The sequence below is a fragment of the Dipteris shenzhenensis genome, chromosome 8, assembly GCF_047967505.1.
Source record: "Dipteris shenzhenensis isolate YYH24624 ecotype China chromosome 8, Dip_SZ_1.0, whole genome shotgun sequence".
Lineage (NCBI taxonomy): Eukaryota > Viridiplantae > Streptophyta > Polypodiopsida > Gleicheniales > Dipteridaceae > Dipteris > Dipteris shenzhenensis.
This window is the reverse complement of record NC_141603.1, coordinates 4,781,783-4,807,311: the sequence shown is the minus strand read 5'-3', so window position 1 is coordinate 4,807,311 and position 25,529 is coordinate 4,781,783. Positions and strand designations below refer to the sequence as shown.

The 25,529-nt window shown below is 42.3% G+C and overlaps 1 protein-coding gene across 1 annotated transcript; it reads left to right on the top strand.

The window, feature by feature from the left end:
* The first annotated feature begins 12,924 nt into the window (after nt 1-12,924).
* On the top strand, nt 12,925-16,224 carry LOC147899002 (F-box protein At5g51370-like). Its single transcript, XM_087378570.1, has 2 exons — nt 12,925-14,949; nt 15,440-16,224. The coding sequence occupies exons 1-2, from the start codon at nt 13,703-13,705 to the stop codon at nt 15,714-15,716; spliced, it is 1,524 nt and encodes a 507-aa protein (XP_087234696.1). The 5' UTR covers nt 12,925-13,702; the 3' UTR covers nt 15,717-16,224.
* The last annotated feature ends 9,305 nt before the right edge of the window (nt 16,225-25,529 follow it).

Genomic DNA, 25,529 nt, shown 5'->3' with positions numbered 1-25,529 from the left:
AGGACGTAAAAGCAGGCAAAGACCTAGCCTTCCATAGAGGAGGCAAAATTAGCTTTGCAAAAATGAGACAATAAAAGGGAAAATTGTATTAAAACACAATCATCTAGCCTTCCATAGAGGAGGCATGAAACAATTATCTCTGTCATTATGTTAGGAAATCATTAAAAAATATCAAATCACATTATGCAAGCAAGCCTCCTTACGCAAGGCCCACATTATGCAAGCAAGTCTCCTTGCAAGGCAATAGCACATTATGCAAGCCAATCAGCCCACATTATGCAAGCAAGTCTCCTTATGCAAGGCCCACATTATGCAAGTAAGTCTCCTTACAGGGCGGCCACCAATCAACCCATAGCTTGCTATGAGTGCCAAGGATCTCACTTCCTTAAGGATTGTCCCTACAAGGATGACCAACCTTTGCCTGGAATGTTTGCCACTATCCCGGACGCTTTGTTATGTTTAGATTGTGGGGTGGACCATCTATACAAGGATTGTCCCATGAGAAGGGCACCTAGAATAGCTCTTGACCCTAAAACCAACATCAATTTTATTAGTATTGAGAGAAACCAAGTGTCCTTGGTGTCATTAAATATGATTATGAGGGCCCAAGGTAGAGCCATGCGCAAAAAACTCCAAAAATAGTCCACAAAGGAAAAAGCAACCACATCACAGTCCAAAGGTAAAGGCCATGTGAGTGCTATCAAAGTAGAGAAAGAGTCATCATTCAGAGTGGCTCGGATGAAGAGACTACTATGATCTCCACATCCACATCTTTAAGACCTGACCAAGCAACCCTAGATCCTATAGCATACTGTATGGCCTAAGGAAAAGAGTAGGGTAAGTGAGGCATAGCCACGTAGATGGGACTTACCATAAAAAATACCCCAACCCTACTACTGAGAAGCAATGCCTTGCAGAGGCACAACAAATATTGAGCAAAGGATCAAAACTACCAAGGGCATGAATACCATTCGCCCAAAACATCAGGCCCTTAAAAGATCTCCCAAACTTTTTCCTACCCTAGAAAAGGTGGATGAGATAGTCTCAAATAGTAAATGGGCACGACGATCGCTTTTACGACATAAGATGTTTGAAGAGGATCCTATCTGGAACCAAGCTACAAATGATGACTGTGGGTTCTTTTATGGGTTTGAGGAACTACAATTTGAAGGGTGAGAATTGATTGGCCAACTTCAAGATTTGTCATGGCTTGCTATAGAGATAAAGATGCCTATGGTAGCCCTGTTAAGAGGGAACTTCATCGTTTGGAAAGATCTCTCTAAGTGGATGAATGGACAAATGGTCACCTCCCCCACTAATGAGCCAAATTTACTAAAGATACTAGTCAACAAGTTGGGTGAGTACTTTGAGAGTGACGATACAAATGCTGTGCTCCCAATTTCCTGCCAACTAACAAGGCCATGATTGGAGAAGTGGGTGTCAACATTGTCACTTAGTAGTGCTAGGCTAAATGGGAAAATCCTCAAATGAAAAGAACCAACCTGATTGTAAAATTAGCTGATGGTGTGACGGCCCAACTGGTGGGAGTTCTGAAGAACATAAAGATCAAGACCTTTGGTGTTACTTATGATGTTTGGTTTGTGGTGATGGATTTCCATGGGTAGCTAGATGGCTATGATGTCATCTTAGGAGACCCTTTATGCATGCCATAGGTCTGGTCCACAACTGGGCCTCTAATAAAATCTATATGTGCAAGGATGAGCAAATTGTGAGGGTCAATCTACAGACATGGAAAGCCCACCCAATGAATGGCAACTTATTTGCAGCAGCTGAGTCAGACACTACTCAACATACCACCCCCATTAATGTGTTCCAAGCATGTAATGATAAGAAATTGGGCGAGGATCGGGATGATCAATGGTATGCTTAGCTACCAAAGCCCAAGTTCTCATAGAATTTGATGCATGTCCTAGCAACCATAGATGCACTCGAAAGGACAACAATAAAAATGGCGGCCAAGGTGCTAGGGACTATAGTTCCTTTACATGGTCAACATCTTCAGGGCACCAAGGAATGGCCAGGGGTATGAAAAGTCAAAACACACCTTCATTAGTTGAGATACATGGGTGAAATTTTAGCATACCATGAATTCTCATCCAATTGGGGAGCTAGATTGGACAAACTTAAGGCTCCCCTAGGATCCCTTAAAGTAGAGGAAGTCCCTCTCATTGAGGATAAGGTCCCTTCAAAAACTAAGCCACCATGCAAAAGCAAGGCCTCAAAGGCCAAAGACACTAAGACTTCTCCGAAGGAGAAGCAATCCACCTTAAAGGCCTTGGAGGACAATGAGTAAGAGTAATAAGATCAAACGTATCCTGGAATTACCCCACCCACCAATGCAAAGGGTGTAGAAGGGTTCATTGGGCACATGGGCTACTATTGTAGGTTCATCTACAACTATGCCAAGATAGTCCACCCTTTGTATAAGCTCTTGATTGTCTTTCACAAGACAGAAGAATGCCAAATTGCTATGAGACCCTCAAACTAGTCTTGGCATTGATTTTTCAAGCACCTAATTGGGACTTGATCTTTCACGTCCATATTAATGCCTCAAAGTTTGCAATAGGGTGTGTGTTGGCACAACTAGGTGAGTTCAATTTGGACTATTCGATATACTTTGCAACTTGCCAACTGAACGATGCATAGATGAATTATACTACTGTGACTGAGCGAGAAGGACTTACCATGGTGTATGTAGTAAAAAAAGCTTAGGCATTACTTCTTGGCAAAAAAATTTGTCTTCTTTGTAGATCACTAGGCTCCTCTTTATCTTCTTAATAAGCCATGTGTGACTGGATGTATCACGTGGTAAATGCTCATTATTTTAGATTTTGATTTCACTGTATTCACGATACAGATTTGGTGATAGGAGTGGAGGAAGATCTTCTAGATGACTTGTTATTCCTCGTTGACCTAGTTTTGGAATGGGCCTAAGAGATTGGAAACTTCTTAACAATGGATTCCCCCAAGATAAGGCCCTTCCTTAATAAGGATAGGACTAGGAAACTTATCAAGGATGCAACCCCATGTCAATTAATATCCAAAATGCTCTGTTGGATGGGGAAAGATGGCATAATGTGATGGTGTATTTGGGAGCATGAATTTATGAAGGTTTTAAACAAGGCACATTTGAGCATTGCCGAAGGTCACTTTGTTAGAAGTTTACGACCTGCAAGGTGTTGCAAGCCAAATTATGTGATCCCTGCCATTAAGTTTCCATACCCCACAACCAAGATTACATGCCCCTAACCAAAGTACTTACAGATCAACCCTTCAAAAAGTGGGGTATTGACTTTGTGGGACCAATTAGTCCAGTCGCTAAGGGATCCCAGGGTCGTTATATTATAGTGGCCACATATTATTTTACCAACTGGGTAGAAGCCAAGGCCACAAAGATTATTTTACCAAGTGGTAGCAGAAGCCAAGGCCACAAAGAAAGTGGATGCGAGGATAATCGCTAAATTCTTGTATGAGAATGTAATATCTAACTTCAGCCTCCTAGTGGAGATCATAAGAGATTGGGAACACACTTTGTTAATAATGACACAATCGGCATATTGATGAGTGACTTGCTTATTGTTCACTGAAAATCCATGCCTTACTACCCCCGATCTAATGGACAAGACAAAAGCTCAAACAAGTCCTTGTGCCGCACAATGATGTGCATGGTAGAAGCCAGTCATAATGTTTGGGAGCATAAACTCACCGCAGCACTTTGGGCATATCAAATGGCATACAAGATCGCTAACAATTGCACACTCTTTAGCCTAGCATTTGGGGTAGAAGCAGTCATGCCTATGGAATTTTATCTTTCCAAGCCTCAGATTTGTAGTTAGAGACTGAATATCCTATGAGGCAATACCAGAAAGGCTAATCAAGCTTGAAAAACTTGATGAGACAAGATTGAGACCAGCCCATGGCATTAAAATCAAGAAACTACCCCGTAGGAAGTGGTTTGATTGCAATCTTGGGACAAGGACCTAAAAGAAGAAGACCTCGTGTCGTTAGGGCATGATTTTTTGGCAAGCATGTGCAAAAATGGCAAGCACACACTCTTTCCTCTCTCTCTCTCCCTCTGTCTGTCTCTCTCTCTCTCTCTCTCTCTCTCTCTCTCTCTCTCTCTCTCTCATTTCTCCTCTATCCTCTCTCATCTCCTCCATGCTGCTCTCTCTCCTCCATACCTCTCTCTCTCTCTCTCTCTCTCTCTCTCTCTCTCTCTCTCTCCCTCTCTCTCCCTCTCTCTCTCTCTTTGTGTAGCATGCACACACACACACACACACACACACACACATAAATAGATGTGTGTGTGTGTGTGTAACATTCCTATGGGAATAGATTATTAGTTTTCCTTTTGACATTCTCTCTCTCTCTCTCTCTCTCTCTCTCTCTCTCTCTCTCTCTCTCTCTCTCTCTCTTGTGTGTGTGTGTGTGTAACGTTCCCATTGAATAAATTTATTACATTTATTGTTATTGCGCTATTATAATGAGTCTCTCTCTCTCTCTCTCTCTCTCTCCCCCCCCCCCCTTCTCTTCAAGACACACCCCTTCAAAAATGGAAAAAGAGACACACTAGCACCTCCCTTAGATTAAAGAAACACGCAACAACCCAAACTCGCCTCCCCCCCTTAAAAAAAACACACAAATAGTATAAACACGATTGCCTCCCCCTTCATAATGTCAAGCACCACATGGCTTTTTACTTTAATTTGTGAAAATTTCCATGTGGCGCTTCCACGACCAAAATGCCACATGGCATTTTGGTCGCCGAAGTGTCGCATGGTAGTTTTGAATGCCTCCAAATAAAAAATCTAATTTCCCTAGCTCCCACACATCACAATCTCCATTGAGGTCATCCTATGGCATTTGCTTTTTATACAGTGTCCTCTCTCTTTATCTTGATGGGAATCTTCGTGAAGTTCTCCTCGAGCTTAGTAGTGTGGATGATCATGAATGCTTTGTGTCCATTATCGTGAGATTGAGGTTGGTGCAATGATTGAGGTATTGACTTAGCACATTCATTTCTATTATTGTGACAATTATGGTTGGTGTTCCTTGGAAATCCTAGCCTCTGCGGCAAGCAGATGCCATTGGATTTCAGAATAGAGGAGAAACTCATCATATGGAGATGTGATGATGTAGCAAGGAAAGAAAGATGAATGGGAGAGGGCTGCGAGTAGTACTTGATATTGCACACAGTTTGTTGCCCACTGTGAGTCTGTCATAGGTTGAGCAAGTCATTAGGAATAACCACCACTGGGAGGAGTCTTCATTGGGATGTTGTTGCAACCTCTCGAGCACTGGGATGGGAGGTAAGAGACTTGAGAGTTGCTTCAATGGTGGAGCTACCTTCATGGCTATTTTACGAGAGTTGTTTCTTTGCGTGTTGATTTCTTGATAGCCGATTTCTCACCTATGTGGTGGTTGAGTGGAATTTTGTGGCAGTAAATTCTTACGACACTAGGAATTCAAAAATTTGGTAATTCACTTTTGTTCTTTGTATTAACACTAGGTGGATTATTGTGTGTGATTAATTGTAGCAAGGCTTTGTTCGGGCTACTAAGTGGAGCTATAGAGGTGGCTATTTGTTTATGTTTTTCTTATTGCTTGTTACAAAGGATGCTCACTATGGTAGGAAGGTTGCATATCACTATGCTTGCTGCTTTGGGCCGTTGATGTTTGTGCTCTTCTACCGATGTTATTTACTAGTTCCACCATAGTCCTACTACAATTAAACGAGCTTGATCTTGCCATTCTAACAAGTTTGAAGCACAACATATGCACTCCCACGTGAGGATTCTTACATATTAATTGCTTACTAGATGAAACTATTAGTAAATGTCCATCCTTAGACAATGGACAACACCACACCACCATGCACTACCATGCTCGTGCCATTGGCACTAGCATGCCCATGGACAACACCACAACACCACAATGTACATCATTGTTGTTTCTCCCCGAGTCACCTTCTTCTTGTCCATGATCTTCATCACAAAGAGGCAGCTCATCTCTATGAGTTGATTGAGGTAGATGCTTTGGATGTCTCCATTACCCAACCTAATTGGTGGTTTGAAACGAGTGATTCCAAGGCTTAGATTCCTTCCCTCAATCTCAAACTTTGGATGGTAGTTCAAGCAGCATCATGAGCTCTGTGTTGACATTGGGTATACACACACTTCTTTCCTAGGTTTCTTCAAGTACCACTATTGCCAGTGTCATGTTTGTGCTCGCTGAGATCCATAGCTCTCAAATCTTGCTTCCAAGTTAACTTCTGGGAAGTATGCTCATACATTGCATGAGAGGGGGAGAGAGAGAAAGAGAGAGAGAGAGAGAGAGAGAGAGAAGGCAAGGGACATGAAGAGAGAAGAGAGGAAGTGAGTGAGTGAGAGAGAGAGAGAGAGAGAGAGAGAACATGGGAGGACGAGGGAGAAGAGAGGGGAGAGAAGGAACAATAAAGAGATGGTGGGGTAGAGCAAGAGAGATAAAGATGAGGTGGAGATACTAGAGAGAGAGGGGACAAGAAAGAGAGAGAGAGAGAGAGAAGAGAGTTGAGAGATGAGAGAGAGTGTGCTCGCCATTTTTGTTCAAGCTTGCCAAAAAACATCCCCTGTGCTGTTATATAGCATGAGCACAAAACATAAATTGAAATATAGAGGAATGGGTCTATACCGTGTTGTGGAAATTACACCCCAAGGGTCATGCAGAATCACAATCCTTGATGGTATTGAAATGGATGGTTACAGCAATGGTAGTAAGCTTAAATGCTGCTATGGTTAATGCTTTAAATGCTACATGCCATCCATTGAGAAAAGGAACTTAAGAAACCAATCACTCGAATGAGGTGATAATCGATAGAGGAGGCTAGGGTCTAGCAAGCTAAAGTGAAAAACTTAAGGCTAATAACAATTTGCAAGGCATTCATGGAAGGGTTAGATGCCATGGAGGATCTCACCATTGCCCCAACTAGGGTACAAGCAGACTTCCATTTGTGTAGGAAAATTATTTGTTCTACAAAAGCCTTCATTGGCCCTAATGCAAGCCATAACTTGATTTCATACAAGATGTGCACCCGGCTTCTGATATTTAAGGTAGCCCTTGGACCTATGCCTGCCATGAACCAACCTTTCCCTTTCATCTTTTATAAACAAGATGGCTTCTATTTGGGCTCTATCCATACTAAGAACTCACATTTATGAATCAATTTGTAATTTGAAAAAAAAACACATATCGTAGATGTATGGGACAATGTAAAGTGTGCCACACAGTAATCTACCTTATAACAAAAGGTTGTGTGCAAGATATTTATAGCTTAGTGGATATGTGCAATTTTCACCAAAACAAAAATAAGGATATAAATAGAAAATGAATATAGTAAAATAGGGGGAAATGGATTTCATTCAATTTAAAGATTACTAAGAACAACTTTGCTCCATGGGTTGTTGTACTAATAGTGAAAGCACACTTTTGAAATAATGAATTCAAGAAGATCAATGTGCTTCCTTACCTCATATGAGACTCACATGACTATGACACCCATGCCCACCACATCAATCAATTTCTCCTCTTTGTGCAATTCTCTACACAAGCTAAAACTATCTCAAAAGGTCAAACTTGAGTAGATGATTGTCCATTCCATAGCTTTGCTACAATATACCTACTCAAAGGAGGTCAAGGGATACAAGTCTTTTTAAATCATTTTCACATGTGCTAGATTCAAAGTGTACTTGACACAAAAAGTTTCTTATATTAGATGCCCAAGCAACCTCAAATATAGAGCTCATAGTCATGGTCCTCACTTTTGCAATATAATACGTACTATTGGTTTTAATGAAAGAGTGTGTCCTCATATACTTGTAATGCTAATTTCTAAAGGCAATACAATATTTTTGTAATAAGGATAATCAATTTAGATGTGAGTGTGAGCCATCACATGGTAGATTATAAAAAGCAGCCTATAAAATGAAATTATTGTATCATTGTTGTTTGGACGTTGTCCTAAGTGACTTGTGGGTTTTAAAAAATGGACAATAAGGGTGCAAGTTGCTTATAGTATGTCACAAGAAGTTGATTCCATTCTCTTGTATGTGTATATCTAAGTTAATTGACTATACAACACATGAATTCATTAAGAGGGGGTACCTTCACATGTTTTGTAACAAATAATACATTAAAAATAGAAATGGCTACATGAGCAAGATGTGGCCAATATGAAAGATGAAACTTCTTATTCACATTCTTGAGAAAAGGGAGACGTGCTCTCAATATTCTTATGTGGTCAAGAGCATTAAGGAAATTGGCTAAGGAAAAAGGCATTAATATAGGGGATGATCTAAGAGGGAGTAGCAACAAATTACTATTTTGGAATATTATGATGATAACCAAGCAATCACTAAAATAGTGATGGGATTGCCAAATAGAATTAGGACTTTTATGCATGGCTATGTAATGACATGCACATGTGTGCATGGATGTGTGTGTATGTGTGTATGTGTGTGTGTGTGTGTGTGTGTGTGCACGTGCATGCATGTGTGTGTGCATGTGTGTGTGCACACATATGTGCATGCGTGCGTGTGTGTGTTTTCATGTGTAGGTATGCATATGCATGTGTGTGATATACATGGTGGTGTTTATGGGAAGCTCAACCTTTGTCTACATGGTCATGACATCAAATTGGGACCTTGGATGTCCTAGTGACAATGAGAGGAACTCAAAATTTCTTATGTCCTTTTAAAGTACTAACGATGGGATCTAGCTCAAAGAGTGCTACCATTAAGCAACTATAGAAATTAGCCCATAGAAAAATATATAAAGACACAAAAATATGGTGGATGTAGAAGTGGTAGGTTTCTATTCTATTCTATATGGAGACTAATCCCGTACATGAGAAGAGGGAGGTTTGCGGGAGGTCTGGCAGAGGAATTCTAGAGGTTTGGAGGGAGTGGAGAGGAGTGGCGACATTTACACCGCTAGAGGACGAGAGGGGGTTGCATCACATAGGTTCAGAGGGGGTTGGCACGGGAAGGTATGAGGAGAGGAGCAGTTGGGATGAGGCTCACGGAGAGAAGGAGGGGTTTGGGGAGTGGAGGGAGAGGCCGCCACATGGCGGGAGGCATCAAAGAGGTAGAAGGAAGGGGGCAAAGACACGACATGCCACGTGGGGCAGTGCAAGTAGAGTCAGCAATAGTGGGGTAGGGGCAGACTATGGGAATAAATGCCTCAATTGCGTGGATTAAATGCATTCAATCATGGCAAATAGGTGGGAGGGAGTGGGGTGTGACGTGTAGTGGTAGATTGCTTAGTGGAGTAGCACACGGCACAGTGCTAGTGCAGTGTACACGTGTCATGCGAGCCAAGCAAAAGACCTACATGGTGCATTAGCCAACATAGCCGCTGGCATGATAATGTAGGCCGACATGGTAAGCTGACCGTCAGCTCCCACAAACTTTGGAGCTCCCATCATCGCCTTGAGAAGACACGCAGCACCTAAGAGCGAGAGAGAAGAGAGAGTGCACAAGGGTAGGGAGAGAGCCACATATATATATATATATATATAGAGAGAGAGAGAGAGAGAGAGAGAGAGAGAGAGAGAGAGAGAGAGAGAGAGAGATATTTCCATAAATATATAAATATTACAAATAATTACAAAATATAAAAATTTATATATATACAAATATTTAAATGAGAGGGGGGCAAGGGGGGGAGGGGAGAGATACACACACACACACACACACACACACACACAGAGAGTTACATAAACATATAAATATATACAAATCATTAGAAAATATACAATATATATATATACAAATATTTAAATGAGTAGGGGGGGTGCAAGGGGGGGGGAGAGAGAGAGAGAGAGAGAGAGTAGGAGGCTTTACTCATTTTTTGCATCAACATTTAAAAAGGGCATCGATGTAGGGCAACAAGCTGAGGTAGAAAAACACAAGAGACAAAGAGGACTAAATTAGTTAACACTATGATAGATCTTTTTCAGCTCCACCATTAAAATACCGTTTCACCTAACATATAGTGTGAATTTTCTCTAGGGTTAGAAATACTATTCTTGCTCCAAGTTAGTATTTTGACCTTGGAGCTTTATACATATACATATATATATATATATATATAGAGAGAGAGAGAGAGAGAGAGATTTATGTATGTGTGTGTGTGTGTGTGTATTTATGTAGATATATATATGTGTATACATAAATACATACATACATACATATATATATGATAAAGGAGAGAGAGTTTATAAGATATTGATTTAGTGTTTTAAGTGTGTGTGTGAGCGTGCACGTGCATTGGTATGTATGTATATGTTTTTCATAAATTTCTTAAAGTTTGAGATTTAAAAATGAAACCTTAAATTTTATTAAACACAATAGATGATTGCAACTTTGAGACCTAGCGGAGCATGTCTCTAGCCTGTCGTAGTAGATAGATTAGGTTAGTTGTCTTCATTATATGGACAAAATAAGATCATGTACTATGCATACCACCACTGGAAGAATTTGGCATCTAATATGTGAATTGTCGTATCCATGACCATAACCTAATAATACCATAAAGTGAGTGATGTTCTTCCATATTTGGACTCTATCCTAGCACATAGACCGTATAAAGCACATGATGATCAAGCTCTAGAAAGTGGGCAACATACTTGAATTGATCACACTTAAACGTTATGGGCCATTGGTCTTTTCTACCTTATTCTTTACTAAAGGGCTTAATATTTGACTTGGCCCAACGTTAGAAATTAGTATAAAAGGAGTAGGTACCTTGGCATGCAGACGCCCATGCAGACGCCCATTGAACGGGCCAAGTGGGCATGTAGGAATACCCTCTAAACCGAGGGGGTCATCACTCTTGATGACACTATAAAGGTTGTTTACACATGGAAGCCCGCCGAAGCTTGAATAATATGGCTCTTGGCGGGCAGGGGTGCTTACATAGTGTTCAAGACCAACCACCTCAAAGTGTCTTTAATGTTTTGAAGGAGAAACCCTCGGCCTAAGCCCTTGGCCAAGGGGTCTTGGCTACCCAAGTTGGGGTAGGTTGCCTGACTTTAGAGGCCAATCGAGCCTTCCCATGTAGCAAAACGCCCCTGCATTTTTGGCTGGCAAGCGGGCAAGTTAGCAGTTTGTAAACAGCCTAACTTTGATGAGCCAAAACCATTCCATCATACACATTGCTTGCATCCTAGGCCCAAAATCACTGTTCTTGCATGTCGCCATTGCGCCTAATCAACCCACCTCTGTCAGAGGCAACCTGCAATGGCTTGTGTACCAACCGGTCAGCCCACCTTCTCCCATTGTTGTATGCGCCTGCTCACAACCATCCTCCTTCTCCCACTGTTCCACTATTGGTGCTACACACCTCCTTCTCCCATCCTTCCATGGTCCTGCAAAGCTCGTTCCATGCTTATCAAAGTTTCGTCCGTGGGTGACACATATATGAAGGCGACAATTATACCGTCTCTCAACCGCGTCCTTGTTTATAGTATGTTTAGCCGCGTCTCTGTTTGCGATCAAAATTTGGTCCCAAAACGTTTGTATTGTAGAGACCTATAGTAATCTAACTCCGATTTACTTGCAACTACTGTTTGGTATAGACCTATAGTTTAATGTATACATTTGTGTATACACTAAGGTAAATTTTTAGTAAACTATATAGATACACTTACATCACTTAGTAGAGGTTTAAGGACCACAACAACATTTAAATCATACAAGAGACACCTTCAACCATTAATGACACACAAGATACCAAAACTTGGCAAGAGAATGGTGCACGATTACATAAGGCCCAGCCTCAAAACAAACATCTAGCACAACATCCTCAATCTGGATTACTGGAAGCAACATACTCCATCAACGAATCTCGCATGTGTGATGCCTCTGGCGAGTCCTCATCCACAGCATAAGCAACATTCATGTTCTTTATTAACGGATCATTCATATCAAGCTTAGGAACTTCATCATTTCCTCATCATAGTCTAAGGTTAGGTTGATAAGGATGCAACATGCATGAATGAGCTTCGGAAGGCATGCCACATCTGGATTTTGGAATGGGTCCATCAAGATCTTCCAAGTGTTCTTCAGACGCCCAAAGGTGTGCAACAATGTGTGTCGTAGATAGAAGAAAATTGAATTTCCATCGTCTCAGGTCACGAACCAAACAATCTCGCCTGTACGGTATCATAAGCCAAGGCAAAAGAGCAAAACCACCATCTCCCACTACATACTCTCTGAAACTGTGTCCTCCCACGATGACGAGTGCACCTACCGAACATTCCCCCTCTTGGACGGATGAGGTTTTCCCATCGCCCACAACGTACCCTTCCACATCAAAAAAATCATCAACCTCAAAGGTGGGTACATCCAAATGAGATCTTGGTGGTATTTGCTCCTTAGGGCCTCCATGCAAAGAGCAGAGATATATTGAAGAGTCCAAGGAAAGGTATGCTTATGTGCTTCTAGTAAATTGAGATCCACATATCGACTGCACAAGAGTCGAACACATCAGCAGTTGGATCCACACATCGCTCTCTATGGAAGATGGGATGCATGATATCCCATAGCTCACGCGTGAACCTGGACACCTTCATTCCTTTGGCTACATGTTGCTTTGGGGTTAGAGAAGGCATTCAACCATCGGCTAGGCAAGTTGAAATGAAGTGGGCGCCGAAATGCCCAGTTGGAGAGTGCCAGTTCCTGTCTCCAACGGCGCACTGAGACGCCAAAAATGAGCGTGGCATTCAAGGTAGGAATGGTGCAGCATCCAAGCATTTCTGCCGATTCCTTGGCACTGACGCCCTCGCGGGAATGCCCTCTTAGAAATTAGGGCTGTGGTGGAGAAGTAGATCCGACTCCTTTCTTCCATTGTCTTAGTTATAAGATAAGATAGCATTTGATACGCAGCAGTTGGCTGCACGTTTGCCCTTCCGCCACCCTGGCGAGGCCAGGGTGGGGAAGTGCCTTGGGAGGGCCTGCCCTCTTCCGGACGCTGCCTGTCATCACTATCATCCTTGCACATCATGCCCTAGTGCTTCTGAGGTGCCGTGAGTTTCATCATTGATTTGAGTGATGAACGCACACATGCGCGTGGAGGTTTCTTGAGAAGTGGGATAGGAGCCAACTTGCAAGAGTGTGCAAATATTGCATTTCTTGTCCAATTCCAATCCCGTTGTACAAACAGAGGTGAGCAGCGCCAGCTAAGATCTGCTCGACGATTAAAGAGAAATTTGATGGACAAGCAACCGTGTGGAAGGCATTTGGTGAGGACGTTAAGGTGAGGGAGTGGGAGGTAGAAAAGGGGGCTGCTTTAAGTTCGAAAAGTATACCTGAGCGTCCACAAGACGTGTGGAAGAGACGGCTTTGGCCTTCATCGTCGGAGACAGATAGGGTAGGAGAGAGAGAGCAGGGGGGACATTTGGGGGAGAGAGAGGTAGAAACGAATTGGGCATGAGCTCTTTCGGTTTGTTGTAAACGATCGAAATGTGTGGAGGAAAAGAGAGAGAGCGCGCAAGAGATACGGCGTCGTCCGAGATCTGGCAAACAGCGCGTGATCGAGAAATTGTGACGGTAAAATCCGTCGGGGAGGACGGAGTAAGTGCGGCGCAATAATCATTGGGCGATCGGGGATCCATCAGTCGGCGAGGGAGGAATGCAGTGGCAAGATGCAACAGCAGCAGCAGCAGGCGGGGCGGGCGACGAGAGGGAAGGGACTGGGGAACAAGATCGATCGGTGCAAGGGAGGAGGAGCAGTGGCGATGGATGCGACGGCGAGTTTGGAAGAGCCGGTGCTGGTGAGGATATTAGGGAAGGTGGAAGGGAAGCCATATCCATGTTCGGAGGTGTGCAAGAGATGGCTGAGGATACAAGGGCAGCTGAAGCGCTCGATTGTGGTCAAGGAATGGAGCTTCGTGGAGAGCGGAAGAATGGCCGCCAGGTTCCCCAACCTCACGCACGTGGATCTCTCGCCTGCGTGCCTCCCCCACTCCTCAGCTTCCTCTTCTTCGACTTCGACCTTGATCCTCTTCGCCCATCACTGCCTCTCCCTCCCCCTCCCCCCCCTCGCCTTCGACCCCCCCTCCATCCTCCACTTCATCCAATCCCATCAACTTCCTCCTTCCTCCCTCCTCCGCGGCCTCCGCTCCCTCGCTCATTCCTTCCCCGCCCTCCAGAAACTCTGCCTCGTCGACGTCCGCAAACACTCCCCTCCCCACCGCTTCAATGCCGCTAATGGTTTTCCCCTTCTCAACGACCCCCTCGAAGCCTCCCTCGTCCCCATCGCCAAGAAATCTGTTGACTCCGACTCTGAGGACCTGGATGAGCCTTCTTCTGCGGATGAGGGTCTCTCCTACATCGCCCAGAATTGCCCCACCCTGCAGGATCTAGAGCTTCACCAGTGTACCGATGACTCTCTTAGCTCCATTTCCGCTTGCAAGAACCTGCAGATCCTGCGTCTCGTTGGCTCGGTGAACGGATTCTACCATTGCACCTTCACCGACATCGGTCTCACCATCCTAGCTCGCAGTTGCAACCGTCTGGTGAAGCTGGACTTGAGCGGATGCGAAGCCAGCTACGACGGGATTGCAGCCATCGGCCAATGCTGCTTGATGCTGGAGGAGCTGACTCTGTCGAACCGAGGCTTCTACGAAGGCTGGGTGGCTGCCCTGTCCTTCTGCAGCTGCCTCAAGACCCTGCGTCTCGAGAATTGCAAGCAGGTCGACCCTGTTCCAGGGCCATTGGAGCATCTTGGGCTGTGTGTGGCACTCGAACGTCTCCAATTCGTGCGCTGTGAACTCAGGGACGAAGCCGGATTCCATGCCCTCATGCATGTGGGCATGAATATCAGAGAGCTCGAGCTTCAAGACTGCTGGGGTCTGGAGGATATAACATTCAGTGCAGCAGCAGCCTGCAGGTGAGTCGCCTTGCCTATGTAGCACGTGAAAGCTTTGCTTGAGAATGCGTGGCATGGTCCAATTTCTTTTGCGTCACAGTGAGTTCCATTGCAATTGTAAAAGCTTGCATGAGGGAGAATGGCATGCCATATTGCTCAAAAGCTTGCTCGACAGTGAATTAAAAGCTTCGAAGGGAATTTACCTGATCGTAAGTTGCGTAAGGCAATGAATTTCGTTGCTTGAAGTTTTGCATGATATTGCATTGCACATTGCAAAATGCTTACATCAGGGTGAGTTGCATTGCTTGTTGCAATCGAATCTTGCGTGATAGTGAATTGCATTGCCTATTGCAGGAAAGCTTGCCTTAGAGTGAGTACGCATTGCATTGCTTAGAACTTGGATGACAAGATAAGACATTGAGCTGCATTCCTTAAAGTCTTCGTGAAACACCGAGCTTGAATTAACAGTGTTGCATTGCACGAGTGCCTGATGGGATTTTCCTTTTTGCAGGCGAGTGAAGCTGCTTGCTTTAGAGGGCTGCTCTCCTCTGACAGCAGCTGGATTAGAGGCTGTGGTTCTGGCGTGGAAGGACCTCCAAGCTCTGCGAGTGGTGTATTGCAATAGCATCAAAGACTCAGAAATCAGCCCTGCCCTCGCTCTCCAATTCTGCACTCTTAAAGAACTCAAATGGCGCCCAGATACCAAGTCTCTTCTGTCTATGAGCCTTGCAGGAACAGGTATTGGGCTGCAAGGGGGGAAATTCTTCAAGAAGGGGGGTCCTAGCTAGCGGACATGCACCGCCTTGCGTCTCCCTTTCTTACACTCGATGGGTGCTGAAAGGATTTTCAGCTAAATGTTGCAAAATAACTCCGGTACGAGCTGCTATTTGCCACACGGCGCAGAACGTGGTATGGCTCCTCATAAAGGGCATCTGTCTTTGCTTGGCATGCTTCTCTGAGTCACAGAATGTATGAACTGGAGAAGGTCCACAGTGATCCAGATCTAAGCTTGTCTTTCCAACCTTTCTTGCCATTCATCATGTAAAAGGTTCAGAGGACGATAGGATTCTAATTTGGACCATGGGCCTTGGATCCAAGGTCTTACTTGACATTTACTCGAGTGTCTAGACGCATACGATGGTCTTCCTAAGAGCGATCTGACATTGGCATCTTGGGGCAATTCGTGAAGTTTGTTGTGTCGTGCGTTATCTTCCCCGCCATAGCCTTGTTATGGAGGCAATCAAATACGTACGGGTGAACAAGACATGCAATATTATCTCTGTTAATTTGGCTTCTCGAGTTGCCGCTCTGAGCTTTTTTTTTCCGTAGCATTGGCTAGTTCTTCCCAGTAGTTGTAGTACCTGCCTGCAAGGTACTTTTGACAGCTTTGTGTACAGAATGGTGAACAGACTCACACGAATTACAAAAGTTGTAGGATCACATGCAAAAATCATATACCATCAACCATAGAGCGATTTAACTGACGCAACCCAGCTTTATCCACAACTCTAAAGCCCGACTGACATGTCCCCCATACATTGATGTACTCAGCGTGAAAATTCCCTTCCATTAATTAATTTCTCTTGTCGCGATGCTAAATTAACCTAAGCATGTTGAAAGGAAGAATTGGGGAGGATTAATTGGGTAGATTAGAGTGAATAGGGGAGAGAGAGATGAGAAACTAATCAATAGGATTTCAGAAAAGGGAATCTTATTTCCCATGTGAAATATCATACTTTTTGAGATGTCATTTTCAACCCTCAAATGCAAGTGGTTTTTTGGGAGCTCATGGGTCTTGTGGGAAAATTTGGGACCACATGCCATCATTCGCAATTAAATTTTGGATTTCCTCGAGCTATCACAATGTCACAAGGCCTTAAGGGAAATAAGGGTGCATATGGTCGTTCCTTGAAAAGTTTCAAACTCTCATAAAGCATTCAATGCCTTACCAAGTAGTGTTAACTAATTGCTCTTTTAAAAAGGTGATGATAGCTTGCTTCTTTGGATTGGTAATTGGTGATTGCTCTTTATATCTTAATGAGTATATGATGTTATTGATTTTATGGGGAAAGGTGGAGTTGCTAAATGTGTTTGTCTATTGCAAAAGTTTTCAAAAGATCTAGGGAGGAGTTGCTAGTTGACATGACTATGAAAGTATCCATATCACATACCCAAACAAGGTTGCATGTATGCATGAAAGCACTTAGCTTCAACTTGTGGGTTTTATAGGTCTTTAGACACTGTCGATTTAGTATGAAATAATAAAAAAGAAACGCTTTGAGGACTCGCAAGATCCATTAGGCTTTGCCAAGGTTCTATAGTTATTTGCATGCTCTCACATTGATTGCAAAGCCATTGCTTTTTTTAAAATATAAAGTGTAATTTTAAATTGAAAGGTAAATTAGCGTTATTTTTCCTTGAAGGTTTTACGAATGATACTTGCAAAGTTTTGATGTCAACTTTCTAGGGGTTGTTTTGGCTTTATTTTTATAAACAGATCCAATAGATGACAATCTCTTCATCGACATGCATAAAGCCCGCTAGGTAGGCATAGAGCCCATTTGGTTAACATAAAGCCCTTTCAACACAAAAATGGGTTTTTTTTTTTTTTACAGGCGGACTTGCTTTTTTGGTAAATGGCTTTTTGGATAGCAATTTTTGTCCTAGGCAATGGCTTCAAATAATAGGCGTATCGGCTTTAGCACTTTGCTCACAAGCGAACACGCAAGACTTGGATGAGCCATCGGAAAGCTTGAAGTGACTTAAAGTCTTGGAAACCAAGGTAATTGTTCTAGGGAGAGCTCAAGCATGGAGGGAGATTAGAGCCCCTAAATTGACTTATAGCCATGTTTCATGTTTGAGGGGGGTGAAAAGCATACACAAGCTAAAAGCTGAAAAGCCAAGAGCCACACACAAGCTAAAAGTTGAAAAACCAACAACCATCTAAAAGTAGAGGTTAAAAATTTTAGAAAGTCCTAATAAAAATTCCTTAAAAACTAAGAATAATCACAAAACTCCCACTCAACTCAATCCTAAAGCACTGTCTCTAGGAGAGTCAGTGCTAATAAAATTTGAGGATATATTAGAGTGAAGTTACAGACGAAGCTATAGAGTTGTAGAGTGAAGTTACATACAAAGCTATAGAGTTGTAGAATAAGATGTATAGGCTAGAGCTACAATGAAGATAGAGATGAAGGCAAGCATTGGGTCAAGATACAGATGAAGTCAAGTAGGTAGTCTTGGACATCAGAAGTTTAATATACCACAATTCACTAGAGATCTACCAAAGCTTTAAAGCCCCTACATCTAAGTACAATGTAATGATAGAAGCAATATTATTTTCACCCAAGGATTAAATTTCTATCATACACAAGAAGATGATGTGTTTCATAGCAATCTTTACACAAGAAGCTTGAATCCTTGTTGAATGACTCCTTGTTAAAAAAGACCAAAGACCAATTTCCACCATCGGGTCTAAGGCCAAGCAAGGGCAGAAAACACGAAGCATTGGATGCGTCAAAGGCCTTTGCTTGGGAGAACTCAAGGCATTTTTTGGCCCTTAGACTTTTTGAAAACGCACAGCTTCACCCAACTAATTATTTCGAGCCTGTCTGTCGAAGACTGAGAAGACCAAACTATTGCGTTGAGTAGGAGATCTGCCCAATCTTCTTCCACTTCGGATGTACATGTAGAGCCGGGCAGAAGATAACCGGGCCTAGCTAATAAAATATGGACAAGTGAAAAATAAAAGCACTCTTTATTGATTATAACATGCATGGGTATATTGGATTTACTTGCATTGTGAAAGCAAACAATTCATTAAAAAGTATTATATACACACAAATCAAGGAAATGTACAAAATGGCAAAAACCCATAAATATTACTCCTTGCATGATAATCGAATATTGATTACATGGCTCCATTCAGCACAATCAAGGATTTGGATTACTTATAGGCGTACACATATACATTGTACATGCGCTTAAATGAAAGACATGAAAAAATAACCCCAAAAAAAAAGAAGAGGAATAGAACTCCATAAGAACTATATAGGGGGGACACCCACTACAAAAGCATCGTTTTCACTTGCCAAATCTTCTCTATCCCTATATATAGAAAGATTCGCATGGCCCATCTATGATGGGTTAGAGACCCACTCCGCTAGATCTCAAAGTTAGGATCATAGGTTGCCTTGAATTTCAAGGAAATTCAAGAAGATTTGAGGCTTTTAAGAAATTTTCAAAATGAGAGTTTATTTGGGAAAAATATTTTTTCTACCATTACATCTCTCTCTCTCTCTCTCTCTCTCTCTCTCTCTCTATCTCTTTAATGCACCACCCAATTTGTCAAGAATCCATATGGGGTATCCATTTGAGTGCTTGGGCCATAACTCCCTCAACTCAAGTGCCAAAGATCACACAAACAATTTGGGTGACTGCATGAAGATGAGAAGGAGGAGGAGGAAAGGCACCATTGCCTGGCAAGCTTGGAGTATTGAATGCTCTAAATCTCGGCCTATTGAATGCTCTAGTAGAAGTTCCTCCTCTTGAGCGCCAACCTACAGTCAGGTTATAGGAAGCCCAAGGCAGAGATGGTAGCCATGACGATAAAGACAAAGCGGTATTAGTGCAACTCCTAGAGTCATCCTTGTCAACCTCTTGGTCATGTAGGAAGCTTTCTAGGAGGAAGAGGAAGGATCCCAATAGAAAGATGAGGATGAGAAGGTTGTAGATGATCTCAAATATTTTGGGACCAAAAAGATTCGATATGAGGGGGATGAAAGCCACCAACCACATGCCTTTATAAATTGCCCACCACCATGCTATCCACAAATAGTTTGACCAAAATCACATATCCCACCTTCATTTCCTTTCAAGACACCACCACCACCATTGGTCTAGTCATGTTGCTCCATCTACAAATGACACCCCCACAAACTACTTCTTGCCGCCTCCTCCATAACTTTGACTCCCTACTCTTTCAGCTCATCCTCTTCTGTGGCTATGTCCTCTCCTCCTCCTTCACTAGTGACCAAATCGAACTCGGTGCTACCTAGATTTATGGCATTGATGGTAGTTCTTTCTACCACATTGGTGAGACCATCACTACCTTGCTGGGTTACTACCCCTAGGAATGCTAGGATGGATTTTTGTAGAATCCCGCCATCAGAGCAAAAGATGCTTTGTGTGGTTGAGCCTTAGCTTATGCAACTTGTGTGGATGCCTTCAAAAAGGAGATATTAGACGTGAAAAGTAGCATAGCTCATGAAGATTGGGATCATATCCCATGCTTCTTTGGATGTCTTCATTGTGTTGAGCTATCCAAGAATGAAATATTGTACATTTTGATTAAATGATATGCATATTCTTCATTCTTGTCCCATTTTGCCTACGCTTGGGTAATGGCAGGATCTATTATAGATGTGGCACTGTTGGTACAAGTATAGACCCTTCTACTTGTGTTGTGGCAATGGTGGAAGTTGCTACTAGTTCACTGGATGATCTGGGTATAGACCCATTGACATACTCCCACTTGTCCTAAAGTATAAGAATGGTCTCCATTCAGTATTTCCATATGCTGTAATTGGAGTTGTCCAATTTAGTATATGCCTCCAAATTGAAGATGCTAGTAGTAGACATGATGCATAAAAGTACTCAAAGTACCTGTGAAAAAATGCTATTTGAATCAAGTACAAAGTGAACTATTGGTGAAGATAAAACTACAATATATTCCAATCTATTATAAGGCTTGTGTGGCAAAAGATTCCAAGAATAGCCAAGTGGCTTTATAAGGCTAAAAATAACATGCATAGATGCTAAAAAGTAGCCAATAAGGCTTTACAATTAGGACATGTGAGTGAAAAACAAAATGATGTCACTAAAGAATCTACCAATACCTTTGAACACTCTAAATTCTGCTCATTGAGATGTGGAACATCAGGGTTCAAGACATGTAATAAACCACATGTGAGCATGGGAACTGGCTCCAAGTAGGAATTTTTGGGAATTTTTGGGCATTGCTTTGATTGGTTGCTTTGGATTTTTATCCTCTATGAATGAACTAATTTACGATAATCTAGAGCTAGACCAATCGTCAAGCGATAAAAAGCAATAAATAGTTCGTTTTCTTTTGTTCCTTTTAGGTGCGGGGTTGGATGCATCGATGAAGAGGTTGAATTTGTGCAAGAAGTGGATTTGATTTTGAGGCTAAAAAGTTTGTGATACAAGTGCCAAAATTTTTTGCAGAATGTGACGAGCACATACAGCACAAAAAATTGAGCAATTTTTCTTTTTGGAGCACCCTCAAATTCTTCCTTGATCAAGAGATACTTCTTGATCAAGGTGGAGGGGTAGAAAAGTGTGAAAATGATGATGTGGCAATTGTGTTCATATGAAAGATTGTGCCTGTGGAGAACTTTGCTAAGGTGGCACCTATGCGCACATTGTGTGTGCTACATATAGTGCTAAGGTTGCAGGATGACGTGATAGTGTGTTGTGGCATAGTGTGAGTGATGTGGTAGTTGAGTTAGCATGCTGATGTGGTAGGTGAGCTAGAATGATGATGTGGCAAGATAAGGTGGGGTGGCAGATGCCAATTAGTAGAACAAGCCAAGCATGTGAATAGGAGTCATATGACATGGCACTCGAATATCATTGCCACGTGTCACAACAGTGACCCAAGAATACGTCTGTTGTGAGATAGTTTGTCATTGGTCATAGACACTGTTTGTAGCACATTGATGCAAGCTAGATCTTTGTTGCCAGTCGTGTGTCATGAGCATTGAAGACATCTTCCATTTGTGTTGTGATGCATGCCTCTATGTTTGCATCCATGAAGCCGGTGGAGCATAGAGTTGGTTGGCATTGAAGGATAAATTGATGTAATGGATCATACCAAGGTATAGATGGTTGTGAGTGATCATGTGATTGAGTGTGTGAACATGTGTGTGTGTGTGTGTGTAGGTGTGCCTGAGTTAGGTGTGACTGATGATGCGTTAACTAGTAGGTGTGAATGAGTGAATCTAGGAGTGTGGTGTGTGATTGAGAGATTCATGGAGATGATTGTGGATCTAGATGCTCACTATTGAGCTCACATATGATGTAATCTATGGATGTACCCAGTGTCTATATAATGTCACTCTCTCAATGAATAAACAAGCTTCATTGTTCATGTTGTTGCCTCTATCTTGTCACCATGCTACTCCAACATGTGGTATCAGAGCCATACTTCTCTCCTTGAGCCTCCTGTTGGGATAAGTATGATCAAGGGCTTGCTCTATGGTGCATGTGTGCATCTAGGGGAGTCACATGTGTGTTTGTGTGTGTTGTAAAGGCACATCAAGTGCTATGATGTGTCTAGTGTGTGACCTAAGTGATGATGTAAGACAAAGGCAATCCCACTGATGTAAGGATTGATTCCCACTGATGTAGGGGCTGATTGCCACTTATGTATAAGAGAGAGACCTCTCTCTCATAATCTAAATAGAGAACTATCGTCTTTCATTGTGCTCTCACACCTCTTGCAAGATGCATCTATTCTATCCTATGGGATTCTACACTTGGTATCAAAGCTTTAGGTTCTAGATCTAGCCTAGCCTAGCATTAGATGCTATCTCTAGCATAAACTACAAGCTTCTTCATCTTCTCCATTTTTCCTCCTTCTTTCCAAAATCTTTGAGAGCTCTGTTCTCTGCCTTCAAGCGACCTTTGCCCAAACCCTTTGAGCTGCAAACTCCTCACATATGGCAAACTTCTAGCTGCAAGCATTCAGAGAAATTTCGACTGTACGTGCAACGCCAACAATCACACTCTCTGATGAAATTTCATGCAATGCCACCTCTGTACTTATCTATCTGCAAATTCCTCTGAGCCCGTGTTGGATGACACTAATGGCAAGCTGTTCCTGAAATCTGAGCTCATTTGGACAAGAGATGGAGGAGAAAATGATGAAAAACCAGTCTGTCTTCTCAAGCCTAGCTATGGCAACTTGGTGCAACATTTTGCCCCTCCTTGCTGGTAGCCCTTATCTATATAAGGCCCTTCTTCCTGCATAAAAATTCCCCTTGAATAGAGGTATGAGCTATGAGAATTGCACCCTCTAATTTCTGGTCTTTGTTTTGGATAGTTTTGACAATGTTGTGAGTTTGATGCTACATTAGATGCTACTTTAGCATTTCTGATGTTTTAAAGTGTTGAATAGCATCAATACAACTATGGCTACAACTTTACTTTAAGCTGCTATACCTAGATTTGCTTGGAATACTTTCATTTAGCCACCTCTATGAAGCATGCAAGTGAAAGCATCATTTTCATTATGATTTGTAGTATGGAATTTGGCTACAAGTCTTTGCTACTCTAAATGCTTTAAAGGATTATTTTTTATTGCTCATATTTTTACTTGTAAGGAACTAGATACTACCCTCGGGTAAGACCTTGCCATGGAAGCTAAGACCTTTTTTGATAAGTTTAATGGAACTAGTTTCCATACTTGGCAAACAAAAGCCAAGTTTATGCTTATGAAAAAGAAGATATGGAATGTTGTGAATGGAAAGAAGTCTACAAAAGAAAAAGCTAATTTGTTGATCAAAGACAAGAAGGACTACTTCAACAACAAAGCAAATATGCCTGAAGGAAGAACTCCATCAGCAAATGAAGAAAATAAAGACTATGCTTCTTAGGCACTTTGTCTTTTTTGTTCATCATCACTTGGTCAAATTTTGAGGTTCTCTGCCTGGAGTAGTACTCCAAAAAGAATATGTTATGTAAATCACCTCTGGTCACCATATGATGTAGACCATGTGATATGTGTTTTGTCTATCCCATTTCTGTGAACCTCACACCCTTGGGAACCCTTGCTAGCATGAGATCCTAGCCATAGATTTATCCTTGACCACCATGAGATGGCATGAGAAACTATGAGACTAGATGTATCCTTGACACTGCAAGAGGCAAACCCTTGAGGGAGGGTATGTTGGGATAAGTATGATCAAGGGCTTGCTCTATGGTGCATGTGTGCATCTAGGGGAGTCACATGTGTGTTTGTGTGTGTTGTAAAGGCACATCAAGTGCTATGATGTGTCTAGTGTGTGACCTAAGTGATGATGTAAGACAGGCAATCCCACTGATGTAGGGATTGATTCCCATTGATGTAGGGGCTGATTGCCACTTATGTAGGGAAGGTATTACCTTCTCCCCCTTTCTATAAGAGAGAGACCTCTCTCTCACAATCTAAATAGAGAACTATCATCTTTCTTTCATTATGCTCTCACACCTCTTGCAAGATGCATCTATTCTATCCTATGGGATTCTACACCTCCTTGAGCCACGTCATCATCTTCCCCTTCACCCTCCACCTTCTTCTTCCATTCTTCCCTCTTCTACCCATTTTTTCTTAAGCTCGTTCTCCCTCTCTACTGCACCATTTCATGAGCCCTTTCAGCTGAAGATTCCCCTTGATAGGTTGCACTTTGTGTTTAGAGGAATTGGGGAAATTTAACCTACACTGCCCATGCCGCCACTCTGATAGTCCGACAAACTTTCTGTGTATTCTCCTTCAGGGCCTCTTATGAGGAGTTTGCTATTGAAGTATGAGCCCAAATGCGTTAGTATTCGAAGAGAAATAGACAAAAAACCAGTTGACTTTTGAGCTTCTAGCTATGGCGACCTAGCGCAACATTTCGCCTCTGGAAGTTCTTTGTAATAGAGCTTCCTTTCCATGCTAAAAGCCCTCTAAAAGCCAACTCCAATAGTGTGAATTTGATCCTCCAATTCTTGACTGTTCAATTTGGGTTACTTCCTCATGTTATATGCAATACTGATGGTTATGTGCTCAAAACTTTGGTTACTTTGCTACTTTGACTTTGCATTGATGACTGTTTGTCATATAAGTGGATGCTGAAGTATTTTATGGTCAAAAATTTGATTATCACTATGAAAACCATGGTCTTTTAGTCATATGTTTGGATGAAGGGCTACATTGACTATAAGGATGTAGCATACATAATGTTTGGAGATGACTTAGTGGTCTATGCAATATATCTTATGATGTATGCAACTTCTTTGCATCTATATGGGGATGACATGATGATTGTGCTCTTGAAGAATAACTTCTCAAGTTCCATTTGCTTAAATCTATTTGTTAAACCTTGTATGGCATTAGACGCTGCCCTTGTAAGACCTTGCCTAGAATTGGATACTTTGCTTCACATTGACAAAAAGATTATGCTTTGGTATATCAAGAAGATACACAAAGAAGGAAAGGTTTGCTTCATCGACACCAAGTACAATGCAATGGACAAGCAAGTTTATGAGTCTGATACAATGGTGGCTTGGAAACGACGCTTGAAAAAGATTGCCATCAAGGGGGGGAATTTCCCCACATCTTCAAAGTAGATTTTTTGTGTGGTAAATAAGGTTCTCTGCCCAGGGATGTCCCCCTTAAATGATTGTTAGTTTTATGTGTGAGTTCCTTGACCTATCGGGACTTCCCATGCATAGTCATGGTCTATCTCCCAATTGTAAACCAAGAGACCAAAGTTAGAGTGAGATCATGTTGGGATGAGGATGCCTAAATGAGTCTACTACTGATGCAACTAGAGTGA

What these genes read in the sequence shown, in the direction of transcription:
- LOC147899002 (XM_087378570.1), top strand. Translation starts at nt 13,703, where the DNA reads ATGCAACAGCAGCAGCAGCAGGCGGGGCGGGCGACGAGAGGGAAGGGA. An exon ending in AGTGCAGCAGCAGCCTGCAG is followed by an intron (nt 14,950 to 15,439) that starts GTGAGTCGCCTT and finishes TCCTTTTTGCAG; the next exon opens with GCGAGTGAAGCTGCTTGCTT.